Source organism: Ovis canadensis, chromosome 10 (genome assembly GCF_042477335.2).
Source record: "Ovis canadensis isolate MfBH-ARS-UI-01 breed Bighorn chromosome 10, ARS-UI_OviCan_v2, whole genome shotgun sequence".
NCBI classification, from domain to species: Eukaryota; Metazoa; Chordata; class Mammalia; order Artiodactyla; family Bovidae; genus Ovis; species Ovis canadensis.
This window is the reverse complement of record NC_091254.1, coordinates 65428993-65456809: the sequence shown is the minus strand read 5'-3', so window position 1 is coordinate 65456809 and position 27817 is coordinate 65428993. Positions and strand designations below refer to the sequence as shown.

The window sequence follows — 27817 nt, the reverse complement described above, 5'->3', positions numbered from 1 at the left end:
ATTGTCTTCTAAAGGACTGCTCTTACCCTGGAGCTAAATCTCTACTTGAACATAATAAAAGGGCAAATGACCACCTCTCTGAAACAGTTAACAGAGGAGTCAGCCTCATTGTGGCCACAGTCTGGCAGCCTGTTCTGTGGGTCCTGGAGATACACACAAAGGAGAGAGAACCAATTATAGGTCTATTTCTGTCAACAGCCAGGTAGCCTCAGGCATTTCACTGAGTCTGACAGAGACTTTCCTCTCACAATGGCATTAATTTTTAAGCTTTCTGTTTCCAAAACCCTATTTTCCCATGCAGACCATCTTCCTCTCAAAACCTATACAGAAAGGATTAAAGTGGGTGGTCGCGGTTCGAGGAAAGGGCCCCATAGTCCCCTCTTGCATGGCTTCCTCCTATGACAGTCACTGTGGCATGTCTGTGGAATCCTGGGTTCTTGAATTAGATTATCCTTGAGACTTTTTGTAGGTAAGGTGGCTTTCCCTGGTGGCTCAGATGGTAAAGAATACGCCTGCAATGTGGGAGACCCGGCTTTGATCCTTGGGTCAGGAAGATCCACAGGAGAAACGAATGGCTACCTACTCTCTATTCTTGCCTGGAAAATCCCATGGACAGAGGGGCCTGGACGGTTATAGTCCATGGAGTTGCAAAAAGTCAGGCATGATTGTGCAACTAACATACCTCTATAATTACAGTCAAGCATAATCCATTCAACTCTGATTTCACTTAGGATTTGTGCCTCCTGGTTTTTCTCATGAGAAATATGCCATGTGAGGATTCTACAAAGGGTCCAAGTTTCGCAAGATGATGTGGGAATTTCCTTTTGAACTGGATGGAACCAGGAATATACATTATTGGGGGAAATCTAGAGTGTTGATGACTGATAAAGAACCACGCCAACTGGTGACAGTTGCCTATTTTGGAAAAGATAGAGTACAATTACCAACATATCAGCATCTAAAATAAAAATAACTGTCCTCAATTTAAACAGAAATATACACTTTTTAATTTCTCCTCATTCTTCTCAACCTCTTAGTCGTCTGACATTCTCTAGAATTTTTTATTCACTATTTTTATTTTTGCCTGTGCTGGGTCTCCATTGCTGTGTGGGCTTTGCTCTAGTTGCTGCAAGCAGGGGCTGCTTGAGTTTCTCTTATTGTGGAGCATGGGCTCTAGGGTTCCCGGATTTCACTAGTTTTGTCACATGGGCTCAGCAGTTGCAGCTTGCAAGCTCTAGAGCACAGGCTCAACAGCTGCAGCGCACGGGTTGCTCTGGGACCAGGTCGAACCCATGTCTCCTGCACTGGCAGGAGCCACCAGCAATGCCCAGAAATACAGACTTCAAGCTGAGATTTGTAAACAAAAATATGATTACCTGGCATAGCTATGAGCAGATTTTTATGAAATCTAATAAATTAACAGGGCTTCCCTGATAGCTCAGTTGGTAAAGAATCCGCCTGCAATGCAGGAGACCCTGGTTTGATTCCTGGGTTGGAAGATCTGCTGGAGAAGGGGTAGGCTACCTACTCCACTATTCTTGGGCTTCCCTTGAGGCTCAGGTAGTACAGAACCCACCTGCAACACGGGAGACCTTGATTCGATCCCTGGGTTGGATTCTAGTATCACCACAGATGGAAAGTAATGAACAGCAGGGTCAACCTTATATACTAACAAGTCAGATGGGCATTCTCAAACTTTTCTGATCAGATAAACATGTTCACTTAAAGAGAGCTTACTTAAATCGATAAAATAAAAATACACTAAAAGTAGATTTAGGCTGTAAAATCATAAATGACAAAGGAAATAAACAATCTTTGATGTTGGCTACACGGTTCTTTCATGTCTTTTTTCAGGGTCTTAGTGGATGAGAACATAGTGAAAGTCGCTCAGTCGTGTCATGGACTATACAGTCCGTGGAATTCTCCAAGCCAGAATATTGGAGTGGGTAGCCTTTCCCTTCTCCAGGGAATCTTCCCAACCCAGGTCCCCCACATTGCAGGCAGATTCCTTACCAGCTGAGCCACAAGGGAAGCCATAGTGAGTAGCCCTCAAATCATGGCACAGCTCCTCCTTCACTGAAGATGAGTCTATATCTACCTTCTCCCCTTCTCCATGACCCACTCCAAGGAAGCAGGTGATCCTGCCAGCTCTACCACGTGACTCAGCCCATTCCCAAGCTTCTCTCTTATTACCTACCAAATCCATTTTCGGCCCTCATCCCATCAGGCACTGCCAACTCCTCTTGCTTTCAGGAAACAACCTTCCATGTCGCCCTCTTGCCTTTCTCCTCCACCCCTCTGGCCCCCTCCTGCTTTCATTAGCGTGCTCCTCTCCTTTCCAGTTTCCTTTGGTTGCTGCTCCTCCTCCCTAGTCAGTCTCCCACTTTCTTGACCACTTGTTTTCCTGAGTAAACCTCATGCGTCGTCATCAACTATTACCTAAGTCCAACACAGTCAAAATTATATTTATTCTCTTCCTCCCTAAACTTGCTCTTCTACCTCTTGTTTTTCACATATGGGTTAATTACATCACTATTCAACCAGATGCCCAAGTTAGAAATAGCAGGTTCTTTCTGGGCCTCTTCCTCCTTCCTCCCCCTAACTGCTCCCCAGGCTACCTCTACACAATGGGCCCCCCACAATCCATCACACACATGCACTTAATAAAGTGTTAGCAAGTCCACAAGCCATAAATCTACCTTGAATATCCCATCCTTCCATCCTCCTTTAAGCTCATCTTAACTCAGGTCATAGTTTCCCTCTAAACTGCCATGGGTAACCTTCTAATTGGCTCTCCTGCCTCCAGCCTTTCCTTCCTCCCATCTTCCCCACAGCTGCCTGAACTTTAGTTACAGAAAATACCAATTATTAGATCACACTCTATTTAAAATTTTCTGGTAGCTCCTTATAACCTACTGTGTAGATTTCAAAGTCTGCATCTCAGAATTACATTCAATTGGGCTAAGTTTTAATAAACATCTACCTTCTTTCAAAGTAATTTTAAGAATGATTTTCTGTTTATGAACCAGAAGATATTTCAGTCCACACTGGCTCTAAATTCTAAACACATGGCGATGTTAAAATAAGTCAACATTTGGTGTTTTAACTAGAAACAAGGTTCTTTTCCAATTTAAGCATGTCACATTTCAAAAAAATAAATTAGGGTCAGAGAAATTGCAACTGTGGCCTAAGAATCTAACCAGCCTGGGGCATGTTATATAACTTTCAAATCTCAAGTATTTCACTGGTAAAAGTGAGGATAATACCACATACTTTGCTAAATTATTGAGGGGATTAAATGAAACATTTAAAAGGTGCTAAGGCACATAGGTGATGCCTATTAATCATCTTCTTTTTCCCATGGAAACAATGCTATACATGGTAATATACGCTGCTTAGGCAGTTTCCAGAACAACAAAAGAAATTCCTATTTAACTCTCGCACACATGGCTCCAAAGCTACTATGATAGAACTCAGTCAGCATTCAGCAAATACTTACAGGTACAGGCACTGCACTAACAGTGAGCAAAATAGACTCGCTTCCCACCTTTAGATAGATTAGGGTCCAGTGAAGGTGACAAGCAGGTAAGATGAACAGGAGGAAGCTGTAAGAAGGTTAAAACCTGGGTACTCTTAAAAGAGGCACTATTGTAGACTTGGGCATCAGAAGTGTAAAAAGCTTCCTTCCCTCCACATGTATTTATCATCCTGATTCTGGGTTCTGATCTAATAATCTGGAGCAAAGGTCCTGAAACAAGGATTTGGTTGAGATTTGAGAGCAGAGGGCCAGGACAAGACAGAAAACAAAACAAAAACCCGGGCAACACCCTTTTGCGGGGGAAAGGCACATATGCAAGGCAGTCGGAGCAGGCCGGAGGACTCTGGGAGCCGCACTGCTTCCTCTTGCCCTGGGTTCCCTTGAGAATTGCCCTGGCAGCCTGGATTGGCAGGGAAGAAGGAAAAGGAAGCAACCCCTAACAGAAGTAGAGGAGAAAGGGAAAGAGAGCGAAATACAACTCCAGATCAGCAATGGAGATGAGAAAGAAATTCCTGAGCAGATTTTTAAAAAGGTCACTACGTTCTTCCTTTGTTAAGTCTTTGCTCTTTATGCTATGAATTCCCTTCTTACCATAATTCTGTGACAGGCTACTAGCCCATTTCTGCCCTTAGATTTCACCTCCTTAAAATAATTTTCTAGAACATCACAGTGCTCACAATCCTATAATATCACTTAATCCTAAAAGTCCCACATTAAAGAACCTATAAGGACCTAAATTACCTGCTGGATCAAATTCATACTTCAGTCTAGTCATCAAGGCCTTGAATGCAATTCAACTCAGTAAACACTTAAGTGACAACTATGGGTAAAAGCCGAAAAGTGAAAAAAATGAAAGTGTTAGTCACTTAGTCACGTCTGACTCTTTGCGACACTGTGGACTGTAGTCTGCCAGGCTCTCTGTCCATGGAATTCTCCAGCCAAGAATACTGGAGTGGGTAACCATTCTCTTCTTCAAGGAATCTTCCCAACCCAGGGATCAAACCAGGGTATCCTGCATTGCAGGCAGTCTGAGCCACCGGGGAAGAATACCAGTGAAGAAGAAAACACATGGACAAGAAAAAATTCAGTGAATGAAACTTTCAAGGGGGAAAAATTCAGTGAATGAAACTTTCAAGGGTGAAAAATTCAGTTCCAACAAGGGGGAGGAAACAGACATCTTGACCCACGAAGGAACCAACCCTCTGGGCTTTGAAGGAACAAAAGGACTTCAAAACACGGAGATGACTGAAATGAACATTTTAAAATAGGGCAACAATAAGAACAAAAATATATGTGATGTGTTCATGAAAGTAAATGGTGTGTTTCAGAGAAGTCAAGCAGTCTCATGTGAAGAGCTTTCAGCTACTTCCCCTCTCTTTCTCATAACACAAAGTGGTGTAGGCAACCTTGAGTCAAATGGCCTAAGTTCAAATCCTGACTCCATCACTCCATACCCTGTGTGGACGTGGAGAAATGTCACGACCACTTCATGCCTCAATTTCCACAGCTACAAAACAGCAATAAGAGCTTCATTGTGAAGATTTAATAAATCATTCCGTGCTAAGCCTACTGACATGACAAGCATTCAGTAAACATGAGCTGTGCCAGGGCTACAAAGAGAATTTGGGACCAGTCATGAGGGACCCCAGTGTTCTCCAGTGCTCTGAACTTCACAGAAGGAACCACAGCATGCCACTGGGGGCTTTCAAGCAGAGAAATTAGCCAGTCCAGCCTGGCATCGTGCAAATTAATCTGGGGCCAGCCTTGTGTAGGATGCATAAAGATCTGTGACTATTTTACAAAGTGTTTGCATTAATGAGGGAAAGGGCCGGAACTAGGGTAGCAGAAGCAAGGATAGAAAAGGGTAACAACATCGAGAGAGATGCTGTAGAAAGACAGGAAAGGATACTGCCCGCACACGTGTAGTAAAGAAAGAAGACCTGAAGAACACTCTTTTACAAAGCTACCAAGGTGTCTACCTGAAACCAATAGAATACTGCAAATTAACTACACTTCAGTTAAAAGAGAAAGACATCTCAATGTTCAGCCAGACACTACTTTTTATTTTTCTCTACTCTGAACTCCTAGAACTGGATAATTTGCAGGCATGTTGCATACACCCATACCATACTGGTCCTAGGCTGTTCTGTGCATTCCCCACCCTTTGCCCAGGTCAGCAAGTGCCTTCTGAGTGATAAGAGCAGGGCAATGCTACACAAGTCACTTTCCTCGGAATGTGGAAGTGGACACACCAAGCATCTCTACAACAGGCAAGTAAGTGATAGTATAACATAGACATCTGGTCAAGAATTCCAATTGCTCCACTTATTCATTCAAGCCTAATTTTGCCTGGTAGCATTCCACTTCAAGTTGGGTGACTAAAAGGCATAAACACGCTAATGATGAAACCTGAAACCATGCCATGGTAACTCAGGTTCCTCTGAACTGCTCTGACCTGGAACACACACCCACACTTTTTTCTTAATCCATGGATGCAGCTAGTCACCTGTTACCCTGAGGGAGCTGCCATCACTAAGCACACAGGACAATAATCAGGCTGCTTCATGGGATTTGCTATTTGAAAAGAGGAAGGCAAACAGGCAAGTCCATAAAACAAAAGGCACCTTGCTCTCTCTATTATTCACCCACTGGCACCTTATGATCCCCAAGTATAACAGAGGCTATTCTTCTCATCCATTGAGACTTATGATGCTAATTACATATTCCCAGTTCTTTAAAATGGAAGTTAAAACATAACAACCAGTCATTTTTTAGCAACCTGAAGAAATTGCTTTAGATACTTTTATAAATACGGATAGAAAAACTGGAAGAGATATACCTAAGTGTCAAAGAATCTCTCTAAATGACGGGATTACCAAACCATTTTTATTGTGTATATTTTCCAACATTTCCAAATTTTCTCAAGCACAGAGTTTTTTATAATCATGAAGAGATAAGCTTACTCTAAACTTGTAAAGCTTTGCTGTAGTGATAAAAATGAATGATACTAAAATACACTATGTCATATTTTACACAAAGATATTTCATTAATATAACTTAGGCCACGTTATATACTTGATGTTGTGCCTTGGAAAATATACACTCTAGTAAGGTACCTTTAGGCTAGACTAAGTCACAGAGCCATAAAAGCACCTCCACACTAAAGGCTTCATACAACTCTCAAATTGCTTAATGAAGGCTTTTTCCAAAAGAGAAAAGTTTCTTTCGGTTCTCTAGACAAGCAACAGGGCCTCCCAGGTGGCGCTACTGGTAAAGAACCTGCCTACCAATGCAGGAGACCTAAGAGAATTGGGTTGGATCCCTGGGTCAGGAAGATCCCCTGGAGGAGGCAATCCACTCCAGTATTCTTGCCTGGAGAATCCCATGGACAAAGGAGCCTGGCAGGCTACAGTCCATGGGGTTACAAGAGTCAGACACGACTTAGCAACTAAACCACCACCACCACACTTTTCATATGGTAGAAAAAGAAGTGCCATGTCCTTACAGGCCAGTCCCTCTCATACGTATCAATTTCTCCTTGTGGTTAAGTTCACTTTCCTGAGAAGTGGCTTTTATTACCCATTTAACTACTAGACCTGCATCTAAAACCGCCTGAGTAACCCTTGCACCTGAACCTGGACTGATGAGCACCAGCAGTGCAAGTCAACAGCTGCTGAAGTGGGGAGTAGGGAGCGAACCCAGCCTAACCAGAGGGAGACTGGTCCTAAAAGTCTCCATACACCCATATCAGAAGGGTCTTCTGGATCCATCACAGAGCTGGAAGAGATCTACCTCCTCCAAGATCTGTTAAAAAGAAAATGCAACATCAATTTCTACATTATCAGTCAAGACTGTCATGCCCAGAGGTGAGAAATATGGTTTTCTGATTTAAATCCTTTAGTTTTTAGCAGCAGGTTATTAAAAGGCCTTTCCAAACTCACCTGTGACCTGGGGACCTCTGCCTGTGGCGAGCTTCTCCCTTCTCCAAGCTCAGATGTTAAATCAGGGCTAGATATTGAAGACAATGTGTCTTTAGAAGTGGCAGCCTGATCCTGGGAAAGAGATGAGTAGGGGGGTGTAGGAGAGGGCAACCGCATCACACTTTCTCTGGGCGCTTCGGCCTCTCTTTCACTGGATGAGCCGGACGCAAGCTGGCTTGTGTCAGGTCTTTGCACAGAGATGCTGATCGAACTGCTCTGGGTTCTCTTAACGCCTTCTATGTCTCCATTATACTTCCAAGAATCATCCATCTAAATAAGAAACATCATTGTAAACTTGCTGTTCTGTTAGATTTCTATTTTAAAGTATATACATTAGATTAATATTTTAAGGTAACAAAAGTAACATATAGCTCCCACAGCAAAGTAGCTATTACTAAAAGGCTGGAAGAGCATGTTCTTTGACACTAACAGATATGCACATATGAAGTGGGAGGAACAGCTGATTTTATGGAAGTGTTTCTATTATAAACAGACCTTTAAAACATGCTTTGCTCATTTATATTACTCCCAGTCAAAAGACAGAAATCTAAACTAGTTCAGTTGAATACTCCACACTATGGATATCTATAATTTATTCACTTGATTATGCTTCAATGTCATTTAAAGTGTGCCCAAGATATTACATATACCAGCATGTTTATTTTTATAGCATAAATTCCTAAAGGTAAACTTAACCAAAGAATATATGTGTAATATAACTTTTGTATACACACACACACACACATATATATATTTTTTAAAACTGTAACAATGCACTCCCAAATTAACGTGTAAGAATGTCAGTATCTCTGCATCTTTGTCAACACCACACATTTTGAACGTTTTAAATCTTTGTCATCTCATGGGTAAAAAGCTGTACAGTTCATGCTTGCTCTAATAAGACTACACAAGCTTCTATGTGCTTTATGTAACCAACCTTTCAAAGTCCCTCTCCCTTGAACTGGCCATTCATTTATATATCCACTTTTCTACTATTTATCTTTTCCTTATCAATTTGTAGGAACATTTTAAATCTTAGGGATATTAAACCTATATATCAAATACATTTTACTAATATTTTTCTGAGCCTATATAAATGTAGTCTTTTGAATACATTAACGGTGTCTATCATATAAATTTAATGTTTATGTTGTCAAATATGTCTGTGTTTACTTAATATAATGGTCAGGGGTTTTTCTGGTTAGTTTAGGCAGGCTTTGCTCACTTTGAATTTTTTTAATCAAATCTTTTCTCTTAGATTTTTAGGATTCTACTTGGCAGAGGTAAAAGGAATTTGAAAACCAAAGCGCTCAAGACCGTCCTGCTTCCTTTCACATAATTCAAATTAATACAGTCACTTTCAGGTACATGGCACTGCTTCATTCTCAGAGTAAATGATTCTATATTCTTTAAAACCCCAATAAAATATGTATTTTTTGAACCATGAGATACATTTTAATAAATACATTTAAATGTATCAAGTTCTAATGAAGTGGGAAATGAGGATACACAGAAAATTTGGGCATAATCACCTAAGAATATTTAGGTTAAACCGCATGAAATTGCTGTTTTATAGGTCAAAAAGAACTAACTACTGGCAACTTCATATAGTACAACCTAACACTTCACAATGGGGTTCCCAGGTGGTACAGTGGTAAAGAATCTGCCTGCCAATGCAGGGGGTACAAGAGACTCTGGGTGGGGAAGATCCCCTAGAGAAAGAATTGGCAACCCACTCCAGTATTCTTGCCTGGAGAATTTCACAGACGGGCTACAGCCCATGGGATCACAAAGAATTGGAAGCAACTGAGCACACACAGTATTCAAAATAGATACATCTGAGAAAATATGACACTAAAAAGTAAATGCTCCAATGCATTCCTTTTTATAGCTGAGTAATATTCCACTGTGTGTGTACCACAGGTGGATGGAACTGGAGCCTATTTACAGAATGAAGTAAGTCAGACAGAGAAACTCCAATACTGTTTCCATATATGTTAATGCATATATATGGGATTTAGAAAGACGATAACAATGATTCTATATGCAAGGCAGCAAAAGAGACAGATGTAAAGAACAAATTTTTGGATTCTGTGGCAGAAGGTGAGGGTGCAATGATTTGAGAAAATAGCATTGAAACACATATATTACCATATGTAAACAGATGAACAGGGCAAGTTCGATGCATGAAGCAAGGCACTCAAAGTCGGTGCTCTGGGAGGACGGGGAAGGAGGTGGGAGTGGAGTTCAGGATCGGGGGACACATGTACACTGCGGCCAATTCATGTTGATGTATGGCAAAAACCATCACAATATTGTAATTACCCTCCAATTAAAATAAATTCTAAAAACTGAAAAAAAAATTTTTTAAGTAAATGCTCTGCCTTAGGATGTAGTTTATTTTTTAAAATGTGTCAGTTCTCCTTTCACTGAATTTGAAATTTAAACAGTTCTGCATTGTTGCTGTATTTTAAGTATTAAGTGTCTACTGAATCTAAAACACTTTACATATCTAATATCTCTAACAGAAACCTCCGCACAAATTCACCAGTGTTTTGCACTTGAGAACAGACCAAGGGAACACACGTTTACCGTGTACGATCTCGGGAGTGATGAGATTCCCCTTGACTGAGAGCCAAAAGGTCTCGGTGTGACCACAGAGGTTAACCTGGCCGCATCGGTTTTCTGGTAACTTCTGGGGAGAGTTGCTGAAACTCGAGTCAACTCCATCTGTGTATTCAGTGAATGCTGAGACGACAAAGAGGCTGGGCGCTGTTCTTCCACAGGGCTTCTAGAAGGAAACCGAACTTCAGCTGTGACCTCCCTTTTTGCAAAAGTTGTAGAATCCTGCTTAGGAATTTCTGTCGGATAAGCCGTTCCTTTCTCCTCTGCTCTCTCACTCTGGGAATAGGCTTCTGGCATAGGCAGCAGAGGGGGAAGCTTTTCTTCATTCAATCCATCATCAAAAGAATACAGCCTCCTTCTCGATGTAACTGTAGACATCTGATTTTGGGATTCCCTTAGCAGAAAGAAACACCATAACCACAAAATTATGCTTTTGACACCCAGAGGTGGAGAGACATGTTATTTTGGTCATAACATAAAAAAAGGATAGGAATAAAAAGATGGCTGACTTAGTATAATAATGTAATAAACAGAATGTGAGAAAAAATACTCGTGAATTTTTCAACATCACACAAAGAAGGATTAAGAGCTTGATTTTTTTTTTTTCCCTTAAAGAGGCTAAGAAAAATCTCTGAAGTATTTGCAATTGTAAAAGGATTTTCACAGGAAAATAAGAAAATTTTAAATAAGAGATTATTCAAAGTTCCATAACACACTTTAAAGATAACTGACAACCAATTTGAACCCTCCAAAGATGCAGATTTCTTAACAGAGTTGAGAGAGTTCCTGTATACAATTTACAATAGTTTTGTAAAAATAGAAGGCCACAAAAGATTCAGACTTTCAATAAGATCAAGTTAGAAATCAAGCTGATTTCATACAGCTTGGTAGAATCTGCATAGACAGTTATGGCAGATTAAAAGTCACCATTTCTATTTTCAGAGAAATTGATCAAACAGTCTCTTGGCTATTATTCAGTAAGGAGTACATCCCAAGCCAACTGCATTGCATTCAAGTGAATGAAACTGTGTTTACCATTGTCTTCTAGGGACAAAGGAGCTTTGTTTAATTCTACCTGACAGCACCTTTCCTTTTTGACATCCTCCTTAAAGCATATTTGCCTTCTCCCTGACCCATAAATATCTCAAGGTTTCATGGAGCAACTGCTCCACAGGCAAGTTTAACTGGACCTTTATCCTGTTATGTTGCAAAGCAAAAGATAAACCCCTACAGTGATGTTTATATAGTCTTCCTTTAAAAATACAATTTTAATTGCACCATGCCAACATGAAAAAGAACTTTGTTACATTTTACACAATTTAGTTAAGAATGAGAGCCATTTTTTTAACCATTCCATTCTTAAATTTACTTTAAAAGGAGGAAAAAATTGTTTATTTTTGCAAAGATAGCCAACATCAGCCAATTCTGCATGTGAATATACAATGTATAAGGAAGGCACAACGAATGCCACTTTTAAGTACACCTTTCTTTCATTAATTCAAATCAGTACTTATTACAGCAGTACTTTGCTTTTTCACTGCAGAGCAAAACGCTCAAAGGTTTATGCATATTTGATGACAGTCTAATACTGGTGCATAAGTACAGCTCACAATACTTACACAAAATATCTAACACTGGTTTCCCCAACCCTGAGATGCATTTGGTCTCATTACCTGTCCTGCAGCATTTCGTTAAATGTCTTAGATCTTCTCTCAGACTTCTCAAGAGCCTGCTTCTCAATCTCCTCCCTCTCCTCCTTTTTCTTCTGCAGATCCGAAGTGTAGCTTTTCCGACGATCTTTCCATTTTGCAAGGTCCTGACAGAGAAAAATCACGTTAGCCCAGGCACACCTGAATTTCTACACACCCTTTCCAGCAGTGAGCGCGCGCCAGAGGATCCCATTACGTCGCTAAAACTATTCACTCCAACTTGATACCAAGGTGCCCTAATTTTGCTTTTTATAGCCAGCGTTTCTGTACTGAGCCTTTATCTCACACTTCTGTCTGAAAGCCCTGACCTAGTAAGATAGACCCCATTTTTGTTTTCCCAGGTAGTGCCTGCCTTGTTGCCCATTTCACAAAGAATGCTAAACGCTTGTAATTAGATGCCAGGTCAGAAAGGTCGGGAACTGTTGCAAATTTATTTTCATCTCACTCCAATCATCTGGTTTTTACGTGAAATGATGTGTTTCATTAGTCAAACTAGAACGGAAACATGACTGTAACATGGCTAAGTATAGAGACACACATTAAACAAATACAGAGGTCGGTCTCTACTTGGAGGCAACAGGGCCACAAACACACAGACGAATAAAATGTGCTTCCTCTAGAGGAACTCTTAGTCCAGAAGGGAAAGACAGACAGGTAAATAAAGTTCAACAATGAACGTGAAGAGATTGCATGAGAGAGTCAGGGGTGTATGGAGAGAGTGGTCAATTCTACCCTGGGAAGGGAGGGCCAGGTGTGGAAAGGCTTTAATGGGGAAGCCAGACAGAGGATGACATGGCTGGATGGCATCACTGACTCAAAAGACATGAGTTTGAGCAAACTCTAGGAGATACTGAAGAACAGGGAAGCCTGGCGTGCTGCAGTCTATGGGGTCACAAAGAGTCGGACACGACAGAACAATTGAACAATAAAGACTCAAGAATATGATTTCGAAGCAGTTCAACTCCCCGTAAGCACAGGGCGATAAGGAAGATCACACAGGAAGCAGTGGCCATCTTTTCCCATCCATCCATCCAGGACGCATCCTGGGAGTGACCCCCGGGACACTCAACCTGATTCATCTTTAAAATTAGTCCCGGTGGCCTAAGCTGGTTCTGACATTCAGGGGGTTAGGACAGTTTGGATGGTACCAACTTCACTGTGCCACCCAGAGAAGTCCCACGCTGAGAACTGCTAGCGGTACTGCAGCCTTATGCAAAGTTCCAGACTTAAAAAAAAAAAAAAAAAAAAACCTCACCCCCCAGGCACACAAAACAGGTTTGGTTTACACCCTTTGGGAGCAGGCAGGGCCATTCCTGCTTAGAAAAAAAAAAAAAAAGGCCTGAAATCAATATGAACTGTTTCCAGAAAGAACAAAAGCAGTGCACATCAGTCCCGAAGGACTGAAGCAGAACTAGCGTGAATTTTCATCTGACTTAACCTAAGGGATAACCCCTCCATATCTCTCACTTTCATCTCCAGTTACCATGTATTTTGGCAAACTGCCACTGAATTTCTGTTTCTTGACAATGACATTGAGATCCCCAATAAAAGAAGTGGAATTTCGAAACATAGCTAAGGCAGGGGTTTCATCTTTGTTACTTAATATTTAATTCCTTTGAAAATTAAGATTTACTATCTCTGACCCTTCTGTTCATACTACCACTCAACCCTCTTACCATTAAAGTTGTGCTCAGATTTCTTTGGGTCTGCTATATGTAATTTATCTATCATAATTGTTTACACTCCTTTGCTGGGTGCTGTGCTCAGTCGCTCAGTTATGTCCGACTCTTTGTGGCCCATGGACTGTAGCCTGCCAGGGTCCTCTACCCACAGAACTCTCCAGGAAAGGATACTGGAGTGGGGTGCCATTTCTTACTCCGTGGGATCTTCCTGACTTAGGAGATTGAACCAAATCTTTGTATCTCCCGTGACTCCTGCATTGGCAGGCAGATTCTTGACCACTAGCGCCACCTAGGAAGCCCCTTAGACTCCTTTGAGAGTGAATTATGAAAGTGAAAATCACTCAGTAGTGTCCAACTCTGCGATCCCATGGACTGTAGCCCACCAGGCTCCTCTGACCATGGGATTCTCCAGGCAAGAGTACTGGCGTGGGACATGTCTCCTGCACTGGCAGGGAGGTTCTTTACCACCAGCGCCAGCAGGGAAGCCCGTAAATATATACAGTGTATATGTGTGAGTGAAAGTGAAAGTCACTCAGTCGTGTCTGACTTTTTGTGACCCCATGGACTGTAGCCCACCAGGCTCCTCTGTCCATGGAATTCTTCAGGCCAGAATCCTGGAGTACCATGCCCTCCTCCAGGGGATCTTCCCAACCCAGGGATCGAACCCAGGTCTTCCACATTGTGGGCAGATTCTCTACCATCTGAGATACCAGGGAAGCCCAAGAATACTGGAGTGGGCAGCCTATCCCTTCTCCCAGGGGATCTTCCTGACCCAGGAATCGAACTGAGGTTTCCTGTATTGCAGGCAGATTCTTTACCAGCTGAGCTACCAAGGAAGTCCTACACTCCTTTGGCCTGTAACAGTTGATCCTTTGAAAAAAGGCACAGCTCTCTTCTGCCAGGGACAAAACTAAAGATTAAATCTTTATCCAAACAGACATCTGGATATACATCAGCTCTGTGAAAACATCTTATTTTGATTCACATTCAATAACTCCTTTTTTAACCAAAATAGTACTGAATTATCATTCACATTTTCCCCCAAACCATCTCTATTAACTCTAAGAACACTTTCATCTCTCCCTGCTGATCCCCAGTCTCTGTGCTCGTCCCCTGCTCCCCCTAAACCATAAGCAAAGTCTTCCCTTTCATGAGCATCACTAACAGTCATACCCCAGATGCAACCACCAGAGCAAGTAAACAAGACCTACACTGCAATGAAGCAGCTTCTCATTTTTGAGAACCCACAGAAAATATCAGAAGATAAGGAGCTTCTGTGTTTCACAATGGCCTTTAAGATACAACAAATGGAGCAGAAGGGTTTAAAACTCTTTTTTAAAGGGAGTTTGCTCATATTTTCTATGGAACTGTAATCCGCCATCAAGAAAAATCGTCCCTTGAGTATACTGACTGTCTTCTTGGAGAAGAAAGAAGAGTCCAATAAACATATCCTCCCCATCTCCCAATAAGCAGCATACTCACATCCTGCCATTTCTGGTCCTGTTCTTTTAACTGGGACTTGATTCTCTGCATCTCCTCGTAACGTAGCTGACGCAAGCTCTGGATATCCTCTGCGCTGACATCACTCAAGGACTTACTCCTACGACAAAAATACTCATAGTAATCAAGGTTCGTGGGACCGGATTCAAGGTTAAAACTGGAAGGTTGGGCTTATATTTGGAAATTCCATCTACAGTTCTGCGGTACTACCTAGATGCTTTCGTGATATCACAGAAATAGCACTACAGAGATAAATGGTGTTTTTCCAAAACGCAGAAACAAGAGCCTAGCACTCCAGCGAAATGTGAATTCTTTCACAGAATGGCTAAATGAACCCTGAACCATGCTGAAAAAAATAATCTGACGTTCATATTTAGGGGAGTCGATGCAAAAAAAGATTACATTAGAGAAAAAAAATTATTAGTCCCTAGATTCACCTGTCTTTATCTCCTCCAGAGATAATCTCTTAAGGTTTGGCTGCCTTTTCTGAGTACTTATTAAATTATTTAAAGATTACCTGATATTTTCTCCTCAAGTTCAATGTCATGAAGACATGTGCTGCTGCGGCTGCTTCTCAAGGGTTCTATAAAGACCTGCCCCACCACTGCACCGTGCCTGGTCTCAAAGACCACAGTGGTTTCCAACAGCCAGTTACTATATAACCTTTATTATAGTCTTCTTTGGTATTAAGGCAGTTTTTGTTTTGTCCACGTGTGACTGCTGCCATGAGGATGTAACGTGGATTAGGTCTCAAAGAGCTCAAACCAGAGTACTTTGTTTGAGTAGAGTGGGGTGTTGCCCAGAAATGTGTGCTATACACACATCAAAGGAGGGGGAACTAAAGCAGACCTCCTGGAAAGAGAGGTCAGATCTGCATACTAAGGAGTGAAGAGACACGAAGCCTGAGTGTGAGGTACCCAAAATGTTCTTTCCTACCACTTCTGCTTATATTTCATTGTAACTGACTCACCTTTTAGTTGTTTAAATAGCTTTGCATCTCTTTCTTGGGCCTCTAAATTTGCCTTCCCCAAGATTTTGCCATCACCACACTTTTTTAATAATACACTTGCCCAGCTAGCTCAGGAATTCAATAACGATCTCTATGCCAGTGACTCCCAAATCCATAGCCTAGGACCAGTCTCTCTGAATCAATCCCAATTGCTTGTTAAATAAACATCTCTGCACGGATGTCCCCTAGGAATCTTCACTGTAAAAGGATCAATAGGAACAGTATCTAGAAAGAATTTTGTTAAGTGATAAGTCATATGACTATAAACACATGGTTATTTGGCTACATGATATAGCCAAAAATTTTATCTCCAAACCTGCTTTTCCTCTTGTTAATAGTGTTACTTGCCCTCCAGTCATTCACATTTAAAATCAGAGAGCCATTTTTCACCTTTGTCTCTCCCTTCTTTAAATGTTCAATTAGTTACCAGGTCCTCTTACTCAGTGTCTTTTTCTTTCCATTTCTGTTGCCAATACCCTAGATCAGAGCACAATCAACTCTTACTCAGACTTTTAAAAAAGCTTCTTAAATTATCACTCAGCCTCCAGATGCAGTGAAGGTCTTTCCTGAACTCTCCCCTTCAACTTAAAAGCCCTTTCAACAGTATATATTCCTTTTTAAATGCCACTCATTCTTCAGGATCCCTGTGAGACCATAGTCTGGTTGTGTGTGTCTGTGCGTGCTCAGCTGATCCAGCTCTTTGCACTTCCATGGACTGTAGCCCACCAGGCTCCTCTGTCCACAGGATTCTCCAGGCCAGAATACTGGAGTGGGTTGCCATTCCCTTCTCCAGGAGATCTTCCCATCTCAGGGATCGAACCTGGGATTCCAGCATTGCCAGCAGATTTTTTTTTACCATAGTCTGGTTGGATGTATGCAACTATTCTCTCTGCCTGGAAGTCTAATGGGCAACTCAAACTTCACTGAACAGACCAAGACCACGACTACTTATCCTACAATCCACGTTCATCCCATAATCCATGCATCTCCCATCTTCCTCATTTCAATAAAAGCCAACTCCATCCTTCCAGTACACAGGCCAGAAATCTTGGAGCCTTCCCAGATTCCTTCTTCTCTCACATGTAACTGATCCCATTGGGAAATTCTGCCCCTCTACCTTCTAAATGTATCTAGGGGGTAACCACTTCTCACCACCTCCATCTTCACTACCCTGATCCAAATCATCCTATCTCCTGCCTGGATTATTAGAATCATCAGCCCCCTTGCTTCCACCAGGGTGTATTCTCAACACAGCTCCTCTGTCCATGGGATTCTCCAGGCAAGAATACTGGAGTGGGTTGCCATTCCATCTTCCAGGGGATCTTCCCGACTTAGGGATTGAACCTGCATCTTCTGCGTGGCAGGTGGATTCTTTATCACTGAGTCACCAGGGAAGCCCACTTAACGGGGTATGACTATATAAAAACCTGATTTGAGACTATAAATTCACTTAAGTTGTAACTGCAAAGAATCAGGCTATATGAGCTAATACAAGACAAGACACTAAAAAGATTTTTTTCAGCTCTAAGATATGAGGGGAATCTGGATGCCCAACACATGAGGTTACAGAAATTCCAGAACAAAATTGGAAACATCAGTATTTTAAGTAATATTTTGGTGGGAGGAAGGCCGACCAGTCTCAGCAGGTCCAGACCCTTTCAGTCCTCACCCTCCTTCACTGGGAAACTTTAACATGTGTCTTTTCAGAAAACACCGTCATTATGGGGTAGAGGCTCATCACCCTCCTGGGGAGCCCACAGCACAGCCTGGCACATAGAAAGTGTTAGGTGCTCAGTTGTGTCTGATTCTCTGTCATCCCATGAACTGTAGCCCGCCAGGCTCCTCTGTCCACGCATTTTCCAGGCAAGAATACTGGCATGGGTTGCCATTTCCCTCTCCAGGGGATCTTCTTGACCCAGAGATGCAACCTTCCTGCATTGCAGCAGATTCTTTACCATCTGAGCCACCAGGAAAGCCCTCAGTGGTCCCCTATATAAATAAACGAGCCAAACATTGGCCGGAGTAGACAGGTCCCTGTGGAAGGCAGGAATGTGAGCCCCCTGTGTTCCCTGGGATCAAGTTACCTCAAGAAAGCCTGGCACATTCCAAACAGGCTGTGGCAGGCACCAGAATGAGACAGGAAGTGAGACCCAGCAGAGGGATCTAATTTTCACCGCTCCCTCTCTCCCCACCCCTACCACCCTCTGAACATCATTTAACTCTTCATCTCAGTTCCTCATCTGGCTAAACCAGGAAGGAGTTGCTGGGAAAAACGGGTCAGTTTATGTTGATGGCATTTCAAAAACCCATCTGGTGCTACACACCAACTGTTCTTATTAAGGCAAATATGATCATGAAAGATCTACTGAAAACTGACTCCCAAAGCAGTTTCAAATTAGAGAGGTCACCCCAGGCCCCACTGATAAAATCGAGAACGTTTTGAGTGTAGAAGCCTTTCAGCCAGATCATGAAGAATTCTTTCCTTCCTTATCAGAGTTAACAGCATAATAGCAAACTTCTGAGGGCTTACTATGTGCCAACAAGACTGCCCAGCAGTCTCCATCGATCACCTCATTATACAAAGCCCTAGTCTGATTTTACCAACTCAGGAGCTGAAGATCCTTGGGAAAACTACAGAGTCTATTTCTCTTTCTCCACGTCTCTAAAATGCAACCTAATACATACCTGACTACCTCCCCAAAATAAGTCCCATGGATATTCCCAGGAAGATTGTTTGGGAAAACTATAAAGGACTACACAGCCCTAGTATGTTTTATATCAGTAGAATGAATTACTATTCACTGGCAAATCACAATTCTCTTGCAATTCATTTACCTCTGTATTTCCTTATTTGGAAAGACTCTGATTTAGAACTGCATTTGGACTTCTTCCAAAATATACAGGTCTAACATGCTGCATTTTCAGGTGAATAATTTTTTTAAAAAAATAGCATAGGGTGAAGAGAGAAAGAAGGGGAAGTTTACAAAAAAGGGGAGTAGATTATAAAACAAAGTCACTGAACCTTACTCTTTTTTCCCCACAATGCTGGGACTAGGGTTACAATGAGCATTTTTCTAAAGAAGTCTCAGGAAATTTACAGATGAATATCTAAGAACTAAGGGATCAAAAAGGACTGACATGTAGCAAAATTTCCTAAATATAAAATCACTGATAATCTTATATTGTAAACAGCAATTCCATGATACTTAGTTTTGGGTCCTCCACTTTCAAGCAAAGATATGAATATATCTATTTATGTACCTCTAAATATATTTCCATTAACTGTTGCAGGAATTCTCTGAACACAAATCAATAGTAAAACCTGGGAAAGAGACTTTAGAATTATCATAAATTATACTGATAAGACAGGAGCAGGAAATGGCAACCCACTCCAGTATTCTTGCCTAGAGAATCCCATGGACGGAGGAACCTGGTGGGCTACAGTCCATGGGGTCGCAAAGAGTTAGACACGACTGAGTGACTTAACTTATACTGATAAGACAACATACAAGACTTTTCCTTTATAGGTGTAGAGTCTATTATCAATGTTTCTCTACAGCAGTACTACTGACATTTTGGGGCAGAAAATCATTTGTCGTAGGGGGCAGTCTTGTGTATTGTTGAACATACAGCAGTGCATCAGTAGCAACCTTGCCCCAACCCATCCCACGTGACAATCAAAAATGCCTGCAAACATTGCTGAATGTCTCCTGGTGGCAAAATCTTCAGAAAGTAACTCACATTGACTAGGTTTTCCCTTCCTGCTTGTTGTCTTAAGCGCCTTTATTGCTGTTTGGCTGCTCAGTCGTGTCTGACTCTCTGCAACCCCATGGACTGTAGCCCACCAGGCTTCTCTGTCCATGGGATTTCCCAGGCAAGAATACTGGAGCGGGCTGCCATGCCCTTCTCCAGGGGATCTGCCCAATGCAGGGGTCGAACCCAGGTCCCCTGCATTGCAGGCAGATTCTTTCACTGCTCAGCCATCAGGGAAGTCCAGGTACCCTTACAGTTCTCCAGAATTTTTTTTTTTTTTGGCCAAAACCCGTAAGTAAAATACACATGTCTTAGTTGTCTTTGATTATAACTTCACCTTGAATCACTGTTCATTTCCTGTTGATACTGGCAGTAGATGCCATGGCTTAATTAATGACATTACAAAATTACAGCTATATACCATTACGAATTTCTTTGTCGTTAACAGCTTCTGCCAAGAGGCATCATAACCAAATTTTCAAATGTCATGGAACCATATGACAAGTCATGCAACACAAAAGCATACGTGAGAAAATGACAGCCACATACAAAGCATCTTACTAAAAATAAAGTGACAAGTGTTCAATGCCAAATAAAAAAGCAAGCCAGAAATAAACAATCTAAGGCTGGAAAGGGTGATGCACATTCTCTTTAACTCTTTGGTTCTCAACAAAAAGAAAGCGTTCATGTTACAGGCAGTTATTTTCCATCACAGGATATGGAGCAATAATGATTTTTCCAGGTAAGTATTCCACGCTGGAAAACATGCAAGCTGTCCAGAGAAATATCACCCAGAAATATCACTTGTTTCATGTCTATAATCATTTACAAACATATTTATAAACATGAGACAAATTCTAGGCTAAAAGTCTATCAGTTGAGTTCAGTCACTCAGTCGTGTCTGACTCTTTGCGACCCCATGAATCGCAGCACACCAGGCCTCCCTGTCCATCACCATCTCCTGGAGTTCACTCAAACTCACATCCATCGAGTCAGTGATACCATTCAGCCATCTCATCCTCTGTCGTCCCCTTCTCCTCCTGCCTCCAATCCCTCCCAGCATCAGAGTCTTTTCCAATGAGTCAGCTCTTTGCATGAGGTGGCCAAAGTACTGGAGTTTCCGCTTTAGCATCATTCCTTCCAAAGAAATCCCAGGGCTGATCTCCTTCAGAATGGACTGGCTGGATCTCCTTGCAGTCCAAGGGACTCTCAAGAGTCTTCTCCAACACCACAGTTCAAAAGCATCAATTCTTTGACGCTCAGCTTTCTTCACAGTCCAACTCTCACATCCATACATGACTACTGGAAAAACCATAGCCTTGACTAAATGGACCTTTGTTGACAAAGTAATGTCTCTGCTTTTGAACATGCTATCTAGGTTGGTCATAACTTTCCTTCCAAGGAGGAAGCGTCTTTTAATTTCATGGCTGAAATCACCATCTGCAGCGATTTTGGAGCCCCGAAAAATAAAGTCTGACACTGTTTCCACTGTTTCCCCATTTATTTCCCATGAAGTGATGGGATTGGATGCCATGATCTTCGTTTTCTGAATGTTGAGCTTTAAGCCAACTTTTTCCACCCTCCTCTTTCATTTTCATCAAGAGGCTTTTTAGTTCCTCTTCACTTTCTGCCATAACGGTGGTGTCATCTGCATATTTGAGATGATTGATATTTCTCCCAGCAATCTTGATTCCAGCCTGTGCTTCTTCCAGCCCAGCATTTCTCATGATTTCTCTGCATATAAGTTAAATAAGCAGGGTGACAATATACAGCCCTGACGTACTCCTTTTCCTATCTGGAACCAGTCTGTTGTTCCATGTCCAGTTCAGTTCAATTTAAATTTTTGTTTTCATCGCAGATCAACTTAAGAAAAAACTTGTAACAGAGAAAACTTTTTAATCCCGAATAATAGATTTTTTATTGCAAGTGGTTTAAAATGCACCTGAGTTTTCTGAAGACCTATCTGTATTACTTTTCCATTATTCGACAAGTCATGCATTATTCATTGGTCTCCATTTATAGACAACCTCACTTTATTTGTGTTATCCTGGCAGTTAGCTGCATGGGGAACAGCATTTAAAACAAATAGTGTACTATGCAAGCAGCAGTCTTGAAACAGTCTACAGAAGGCATTTGCTGCTGCTGGCTAGGGCCCAGAAAAATCCTTAAAGCTTGCTGAGCTTCGGCATTTGGATTTCTCTCTTCTTTTCTTAAACCAGTCGCACAATGTGTCCCTAACGGGGAGCATGTACAGTCACTGGAATAGCTGTACAGGTTTACATTTCCATCAAGTACTTGAACTCAGTGTATTCACATTTCCTTCAAAAAAAAGCAACCTGCTTACATTATAAAGTCTTATTTACCAATGAAAATTCTTCTGAAAGTTATCACTCAAAGTGCTTGATGCTGTAAAGATTTTTTTATCTGTTACAGCTTTCCCATGATGAATTGAGATTAGCAGATGCTTCAGTGTCATGCTAAAAATTGCCTCGTACACCCTCCTGATGGAGATGTTTTAAGCACACATGAGGAATCAGATAGGAGATAATGTATCTTTGCAAGGCATACTGAAAACATGCTTGGAGCCTGATTTTCAACATCAGTGGCTGAGAATTACTGGCAATTAGTTGCTCATTGCTCCATTATGTCCTTGACATCTAGAATGGCTATACTGCTTTGTATAGTGATTTTAGCTGATTTAGTTGATTTTAGCTCCTTATCATAAAGGAAATCAACCCCAAATATTCATTGGAAGGACTGATGCTAAAGCTGAAGCTCCAATAATTCAGCCACCTGATGCAAAGAGCTGACTCTTAGAAAAGACCCTAATGCTGGGAAAGATTGAGGACAGGAAGAGAAGGGGATGACAGAGGATGAGATAGTTGGACATGAGTTTGAGCAAACTCTGGGAGATGCTGAGGGACAGAGAGGACTGGCATGTTGCAGTCCATGGGGTCACAAAGAGTCAGACACGACTGAGCTACTCAACAAGTGATTTTGGTAACTTCTAAGATCTCTATCAAAATTATCCAAAACTATCAAAATTAGAGAACCTTTGAGATGAAGTAAGCTCCAGTAGGGGAAGATACTTAGCTCCTAAGGCTTAGGCAGATTAAAATATTTGTCATACTTCAATTTTCTTCTTGATCAAAAACTATTAGCAGTTGGGTTCACAAAGTTACAGAAAGTTGATATAAAATATTAAGATATAGTCACCTGGGTATTCTGCCCTAACAGTGAATGAGTCTACATTGGTAGTGCATGTGAAAAGTTAAAAAGTATTTGTTTTAATTCTGCTATTCAAAAAATGGGAAATATTTTCAGAAGGTTGTTTGTATAATATTTTATGTCTGCCAGGTGACAGAGTCAAATGATACAACAGTCAACCCCTTTATATCCAAGAGGACTGGTTCTGGGAGCTGCATTCCCAGATATAGAGGGTCAACTATAGAAAAAAAACTGGGAACAGCTTTAAGTATCATCCTTGTAGCTTACATGGAAACTACCAATATTTTAACTTTTGCAGCTTTGGAAGTCTGATTTGGCTTTATAACACAGCTATATTATAAAATTTTACCCTAGTCAGGAATCTTGAAAATGTTTGCAAATCCTGGAAAATAATGCCACTCAGCATCCCAACTAAGGAGGCTCTCCTTGAACTAAGAGTACACAGATAATGCCAACCACATGCCTTCTAACTCAAAGTGAATACCAATACATTTTTTCCATTCAAGATTTTCTAAAATATAGTTATGTGGGCTTCAATATCCAGAAATGAGAGGTTTGGCCTATGTAGCTATCAGATACCAAAATAAATAAACCTAATCTCAGGTATGTGTTTTTATGACTTTTAATCAACTCTTTAGAGGAGAAAAAAACAAACAAACAGGATTTGAATTTTCAACTTCTAATAAACAAAATATTGCTGGCATACAGCATTGCATGCACTGGGTACTCAGGCAGAAATATGACCATTCAGTTGCAGAATTAGGAAAAATTTCCCTGCTTTAGGTCTCATGCACAGCACAGACATTCCCATTTAGCGTCATGCCAGGATAGAAGTGAAACGACATACCACACAAAGGACAAACAATATGTAGATTTTTTTACTGTGAACCGCAAAACTTACCCGTTCTCACCATAAATCTTTTGAAAGAGTCTAAGAAATCAGAAAACCAAAAATTAAGTCATGTTTTTCTAGTTGTGTTAGTTTCTAAATATTCAACATCTTCAAGAGTCTAATTAGAGATGGACAAATCTCAAAAGGTTGCTTCTTCAGTCACATTCTTGATCATGCCTCAAATTCTCATTGATCTCATATCTCAAGGAATTCAGATCAAGGTAAAGAATTTCCTGTTTTCCTTTGAACCAAATGAACAAATTCATCTAGGAAACAAACAAAAACCTTCCTGTGCCAGGAACTAATAAGAAGTTAGATTTAGGTCTACCAATTTCATTTAACCCATTATTTGTCCATCCCAAAGTTCCACAAACTGAACATTCATCAAAACTTGGCAAGTTGCATAACATATAAATGCAGACTCATTATCAAAATGGCCATAATTACATACATGTAAAGTGTAGCAGACAGCAAATGACATTCATGCACTGTAATAAAATTTGCACTGAACTTTAAACCATCAATGTAAAAAGTCGCACGTCAATAGTCTAAGAAGCTTGGGTCAAAATCAGACATCAAAATCAAGTTAAATGAAACTTGCAATGCCATATTTTAAGGGAAATTTTTACACCAAAAATCATGTAGTCTGAAATACAAGAAACAGATAAAACCAAACTACAACCAGAGTGTTTCAGAAATGCCCGGACATGAGAATAAAAGTCTTGTAAACATAATCAGAAAACAGCTTTGTGAAATGTCATATGGCAGAAGCATATCATAGTCTTCCCTCAAGGCCAAGGGCACTGTTTGCGGATACACACCTTCTTAAACAGGTCTCAGAGAAGTGATTTTGAGACGTGCAAATATGGAATTGCACTTTTTCCACACAACGACTAGATCTGATTTTTCTCAAAGCAATATCAACGCTTTAACAGGATGCTTCAAAACAGCTCATGACATGCAGACTTGGGCAATCTGATGCTACTTTATCACACAAGGAAAGTCACACAAGACCATCCACGACAAGCATAATCCTTGCAGAAACACACTCTGACCTCTCCACCATCAGCCGCTTCCTGTGCCTAAGCCTGCTGGCCTCTCGGATGGACTCCCACTTCTGTAAGTCCGCCTCGCTGCAGGGACCAGGGGTGAAACTGACGGGAGGGACAGTGGTTCCCAGCTTCCAAGACTGGATCTTACGAGCCAACATGTCGTCTTTCTTCTGCCTACAGGAAGGAACTAACACTCTACAGCTAGTACTTTTTTCTTTCGAGGGGCATGTCCTTTCAAGCACACAGAGAAATTTTGCTTGAATTTCTGGAGGAAGCATCCAGGGTTCAGGCAATGGGACTGGCTGGTATCTATCAGGGCCTCCTGACAGAGGCACCTCTGTCTTCTGTGCTGGAATGCGGCGAACAATCATATCATCTTTTTCGAGGTCCGGAAGGACAAGTTCCCCTTCCCTACACTGCAGGATTATATCTCGCTCTACAGGATCGTCTTGCCCAGACAGACTTCTTAAGTCTTCGAAAGCCCGGAGAATACATGGGTTTGCATGGAAAGCCCTAGTCTTTCTGACAAAGAAGTCATCATTCTCTAAGTCGGGATCCAGGACTGGCATCTCCAGGGCATCTCCCGGTCCACACCCTGGTGCATAAGAGAGGTTCCTTCTGCGTGTTATGAGCCGGGGGCCAGCCGTGGGGTCGATTTTGGTATTTGTTTCAGAAGACAAGATGTCATCAGAATATGTCTGGAGGGCCTGAAGTAATAAAAACTGACTAAAGCATAGGAAAGAAAAAGGAAGGGAGAATCTTATTAAGTTTGGGGAGAAAAGGTAATTAGCAGCAAACCAAAAACTAGCTAGTCCCTGTGGGTGAATTATTTAAGGGGGCCATGGGAGGGATTCTAGCTGTGAAGTAAGACCAGCATTTAACGCCATCACCCATGATACCATTTAATGAAATCAGAGCAGAGTCTACTTCTCAGAAAAGGTGGATATCATTGAGGCCAAGGGATGGCGCTAGAATGGGAAGAGAGTGAACCTGCCTGAAACACACAGTGCTCCATCCACCCCTTCCTCATCCCATCGGCCACAATGGTCTGACTCCCTTCCCAGAGAAGCAGCGACGATCCTGAAAGGTTTCCAGAGCTGAGCAATGAATGCTTTATGCAAGAGGCACTGGTGGTCAGCTGAAATTAAATTCAATGCTCTGAAGCTTTGTTTAAAAAAAATCTGTTGAATTTCTTCTTTGCATTTTCTCATCAGTCTTGCCTGCCCCAGTGTCTGCCTACAGGTTATTTCCTTTCTCCACAACTTCACACATAGCATAGCTGTATAATTAGGTCAGCAGTCTAAAAGGCCTTTTTAAATGGTTTTCAACAAGAACTGATGATGCCATATGTAACTCTGTACTATTAACATGATTGTGCTAAAGAACATTTAATCCTATTAGACGTTCAAGCTCACACACTCGCACAGAAAGCATGATGTTATATGTTACGCTTTCATAACTCAGTATTAAGTGAGTGAGCGTCCATGATTCAGCTCATTACGGTCAGTGGTTAATGGGGCAGTGCAAGCTGGCACAGGTGTCACAGGCTGGACTCTAAGCAGGCGGGCTCATGCAGGCAGGTACACCTGGGCTCATCTGAAACACCACGGGTTCTCCTGGCTGCCTGGGGGTCCCAGGAGTTTCTGGCCCGTTTGGTAGCCAGTTCCAGCAAGGGTGAAGGTCTTTGACAGTTGCTGTCTAGCCTATGGTCTGCTTTTTGTATTCTACTAAAAATGGTGGAGCTTCTGTCAGAGCCTGAGTCCTCATCATCAGAGTCTGAATTCCTTCTACTTGGAGTAACACAGAGAAAGGAAAAAGAAAAGACAACAAAGAGTGATGTAACTAAAAATACTGTCCAGCTCTGGCTGTTTAGAAGACTTTTTAAAATCTAGATCCTTAAATCTAAATTTAAACCGGTTTTTTTTCCCCTCAGTGAACACGTTTATAGATGTTGCTGCTAAGTCATTTCAGTCGTGTCCAACTCTGTGTGACCCCATAGACAGCAGCCCACCAGGCTCCCCTGTCCCTGGGATTCTCCAGGCAAGAACACTAGAGTGGGTTGCCATTTCCTTTTCCAATGCATTAAAGTGAAAAGTGAAAGTGAAGTCGCTCAGTCATATCCAACTCTTAGCGACCCCATGGACTGCAGCCCACCAGGCTCCTCCATCCATAGGATTTTCGAGGCAAGAGTACTGGAGTGGGGTGCCATTGGAGGGAAATTAATCTCTTTCGTAAAATACGCACATAGAATGCACCCTGTCAGGGTACCGAATGGACACTGGAATGAAAGAAACATGCACAAAGACAAACCTGAATCCCTGAAATTCTTTATACCACGGTTTGTAAGTTTCCCTTTTTATACGTTTCCAGTTCACATCCTCTGGGATCCAGCATTTGGGGAGAAACTGATCAAAAGCATTCCCTGGGCTTGGCATGACTGGGCTTAGCTTTCGCACATAAAGATCATCCTTTACAGTGTTGGGAACGCTTGTCTTGTTTTCGTTCTCTTCCAAATAACAAGAGGAGTCTGAAGTTTCTTGTACTGTTGGCCAATTCTCCACGTTCGTGCCCCAAGTTCTCCTCTCGTTACTGTTCAAAACATCCAACCAGTTAAGACACTGCGTGAGCAATTTGTGACACAGAACACAAGAGGCATGCTTTCTGTCTCACAAAGTTCACACTGTGAATGCAGCCAATTCGTTTCCATTCTCATCATTCTCATCATTCCAGCCCCTACAACAAAGTTAAGGCATTATAACAGCATCTCATTTTAATTAGAGAAGAGCTTGATATACAAGGGCCAGAGACACTTATAAAATGTGTTAAAAAAGAGAGAGAAATCACAAACC

At 41.6% G+C, this 27817-nt stretch overlaps 1 protein-coding gene across 50 annotated transcripts in view; it reads right to left on the bottom strand.

Annotated features, from left to right (window-relative positions):
* The window catches only part of LMO7 (LIM domain 7), a 219173-nt gene that overhangs the window by 29601 nt on the left and 161755 nt on the right, over nucleotides 1–27817 (bottom strand). For 24 of the 50 annotated variants that reach the window (XM_069601802.1, XM_069601804.1, XM_069601778.1 and 21 more), the window contains 8 exons: nucleotides 27279–27557; nucleotides 26555–26755; nucleotides 24972–25694; nucleotides 23926–23955; nucleotides 15017–15134; nucleotides 11817–11959; nucleotides 10111–10537; nucleotides 7480–7788 (listed from right to left, as the gene is read on the bottom strand). In XM_069601802.1, coding sequence (XP_069457903.1) covers nucleotides 7480–7788; nucleotides 10111–10537; nucleotides 11817–11959; nucleotides 15017–15134; nucleotides 23926–23955; nucleotides 24972–25694; nucleotides 26555–26755; nucleotides 27279–27557 — 2230 coding nt within the window. The remainder of the gene's footprint in view (nucleotides 1–7479; nucleotides 7789–10110; nucleotides 10538–11816; nucleotides 11960–15016; nucleotides 15135–23925; nucleotides 23956–24971; nucleotides 25695–26554; nucleotides 26756–27278; nucleotides 27558–27817) is intronic. The other 26 variants (XM_069601792.1, XM_069601795.1, XM_069601793.1 and 23 more) reach the window with 3 other exon arrangements.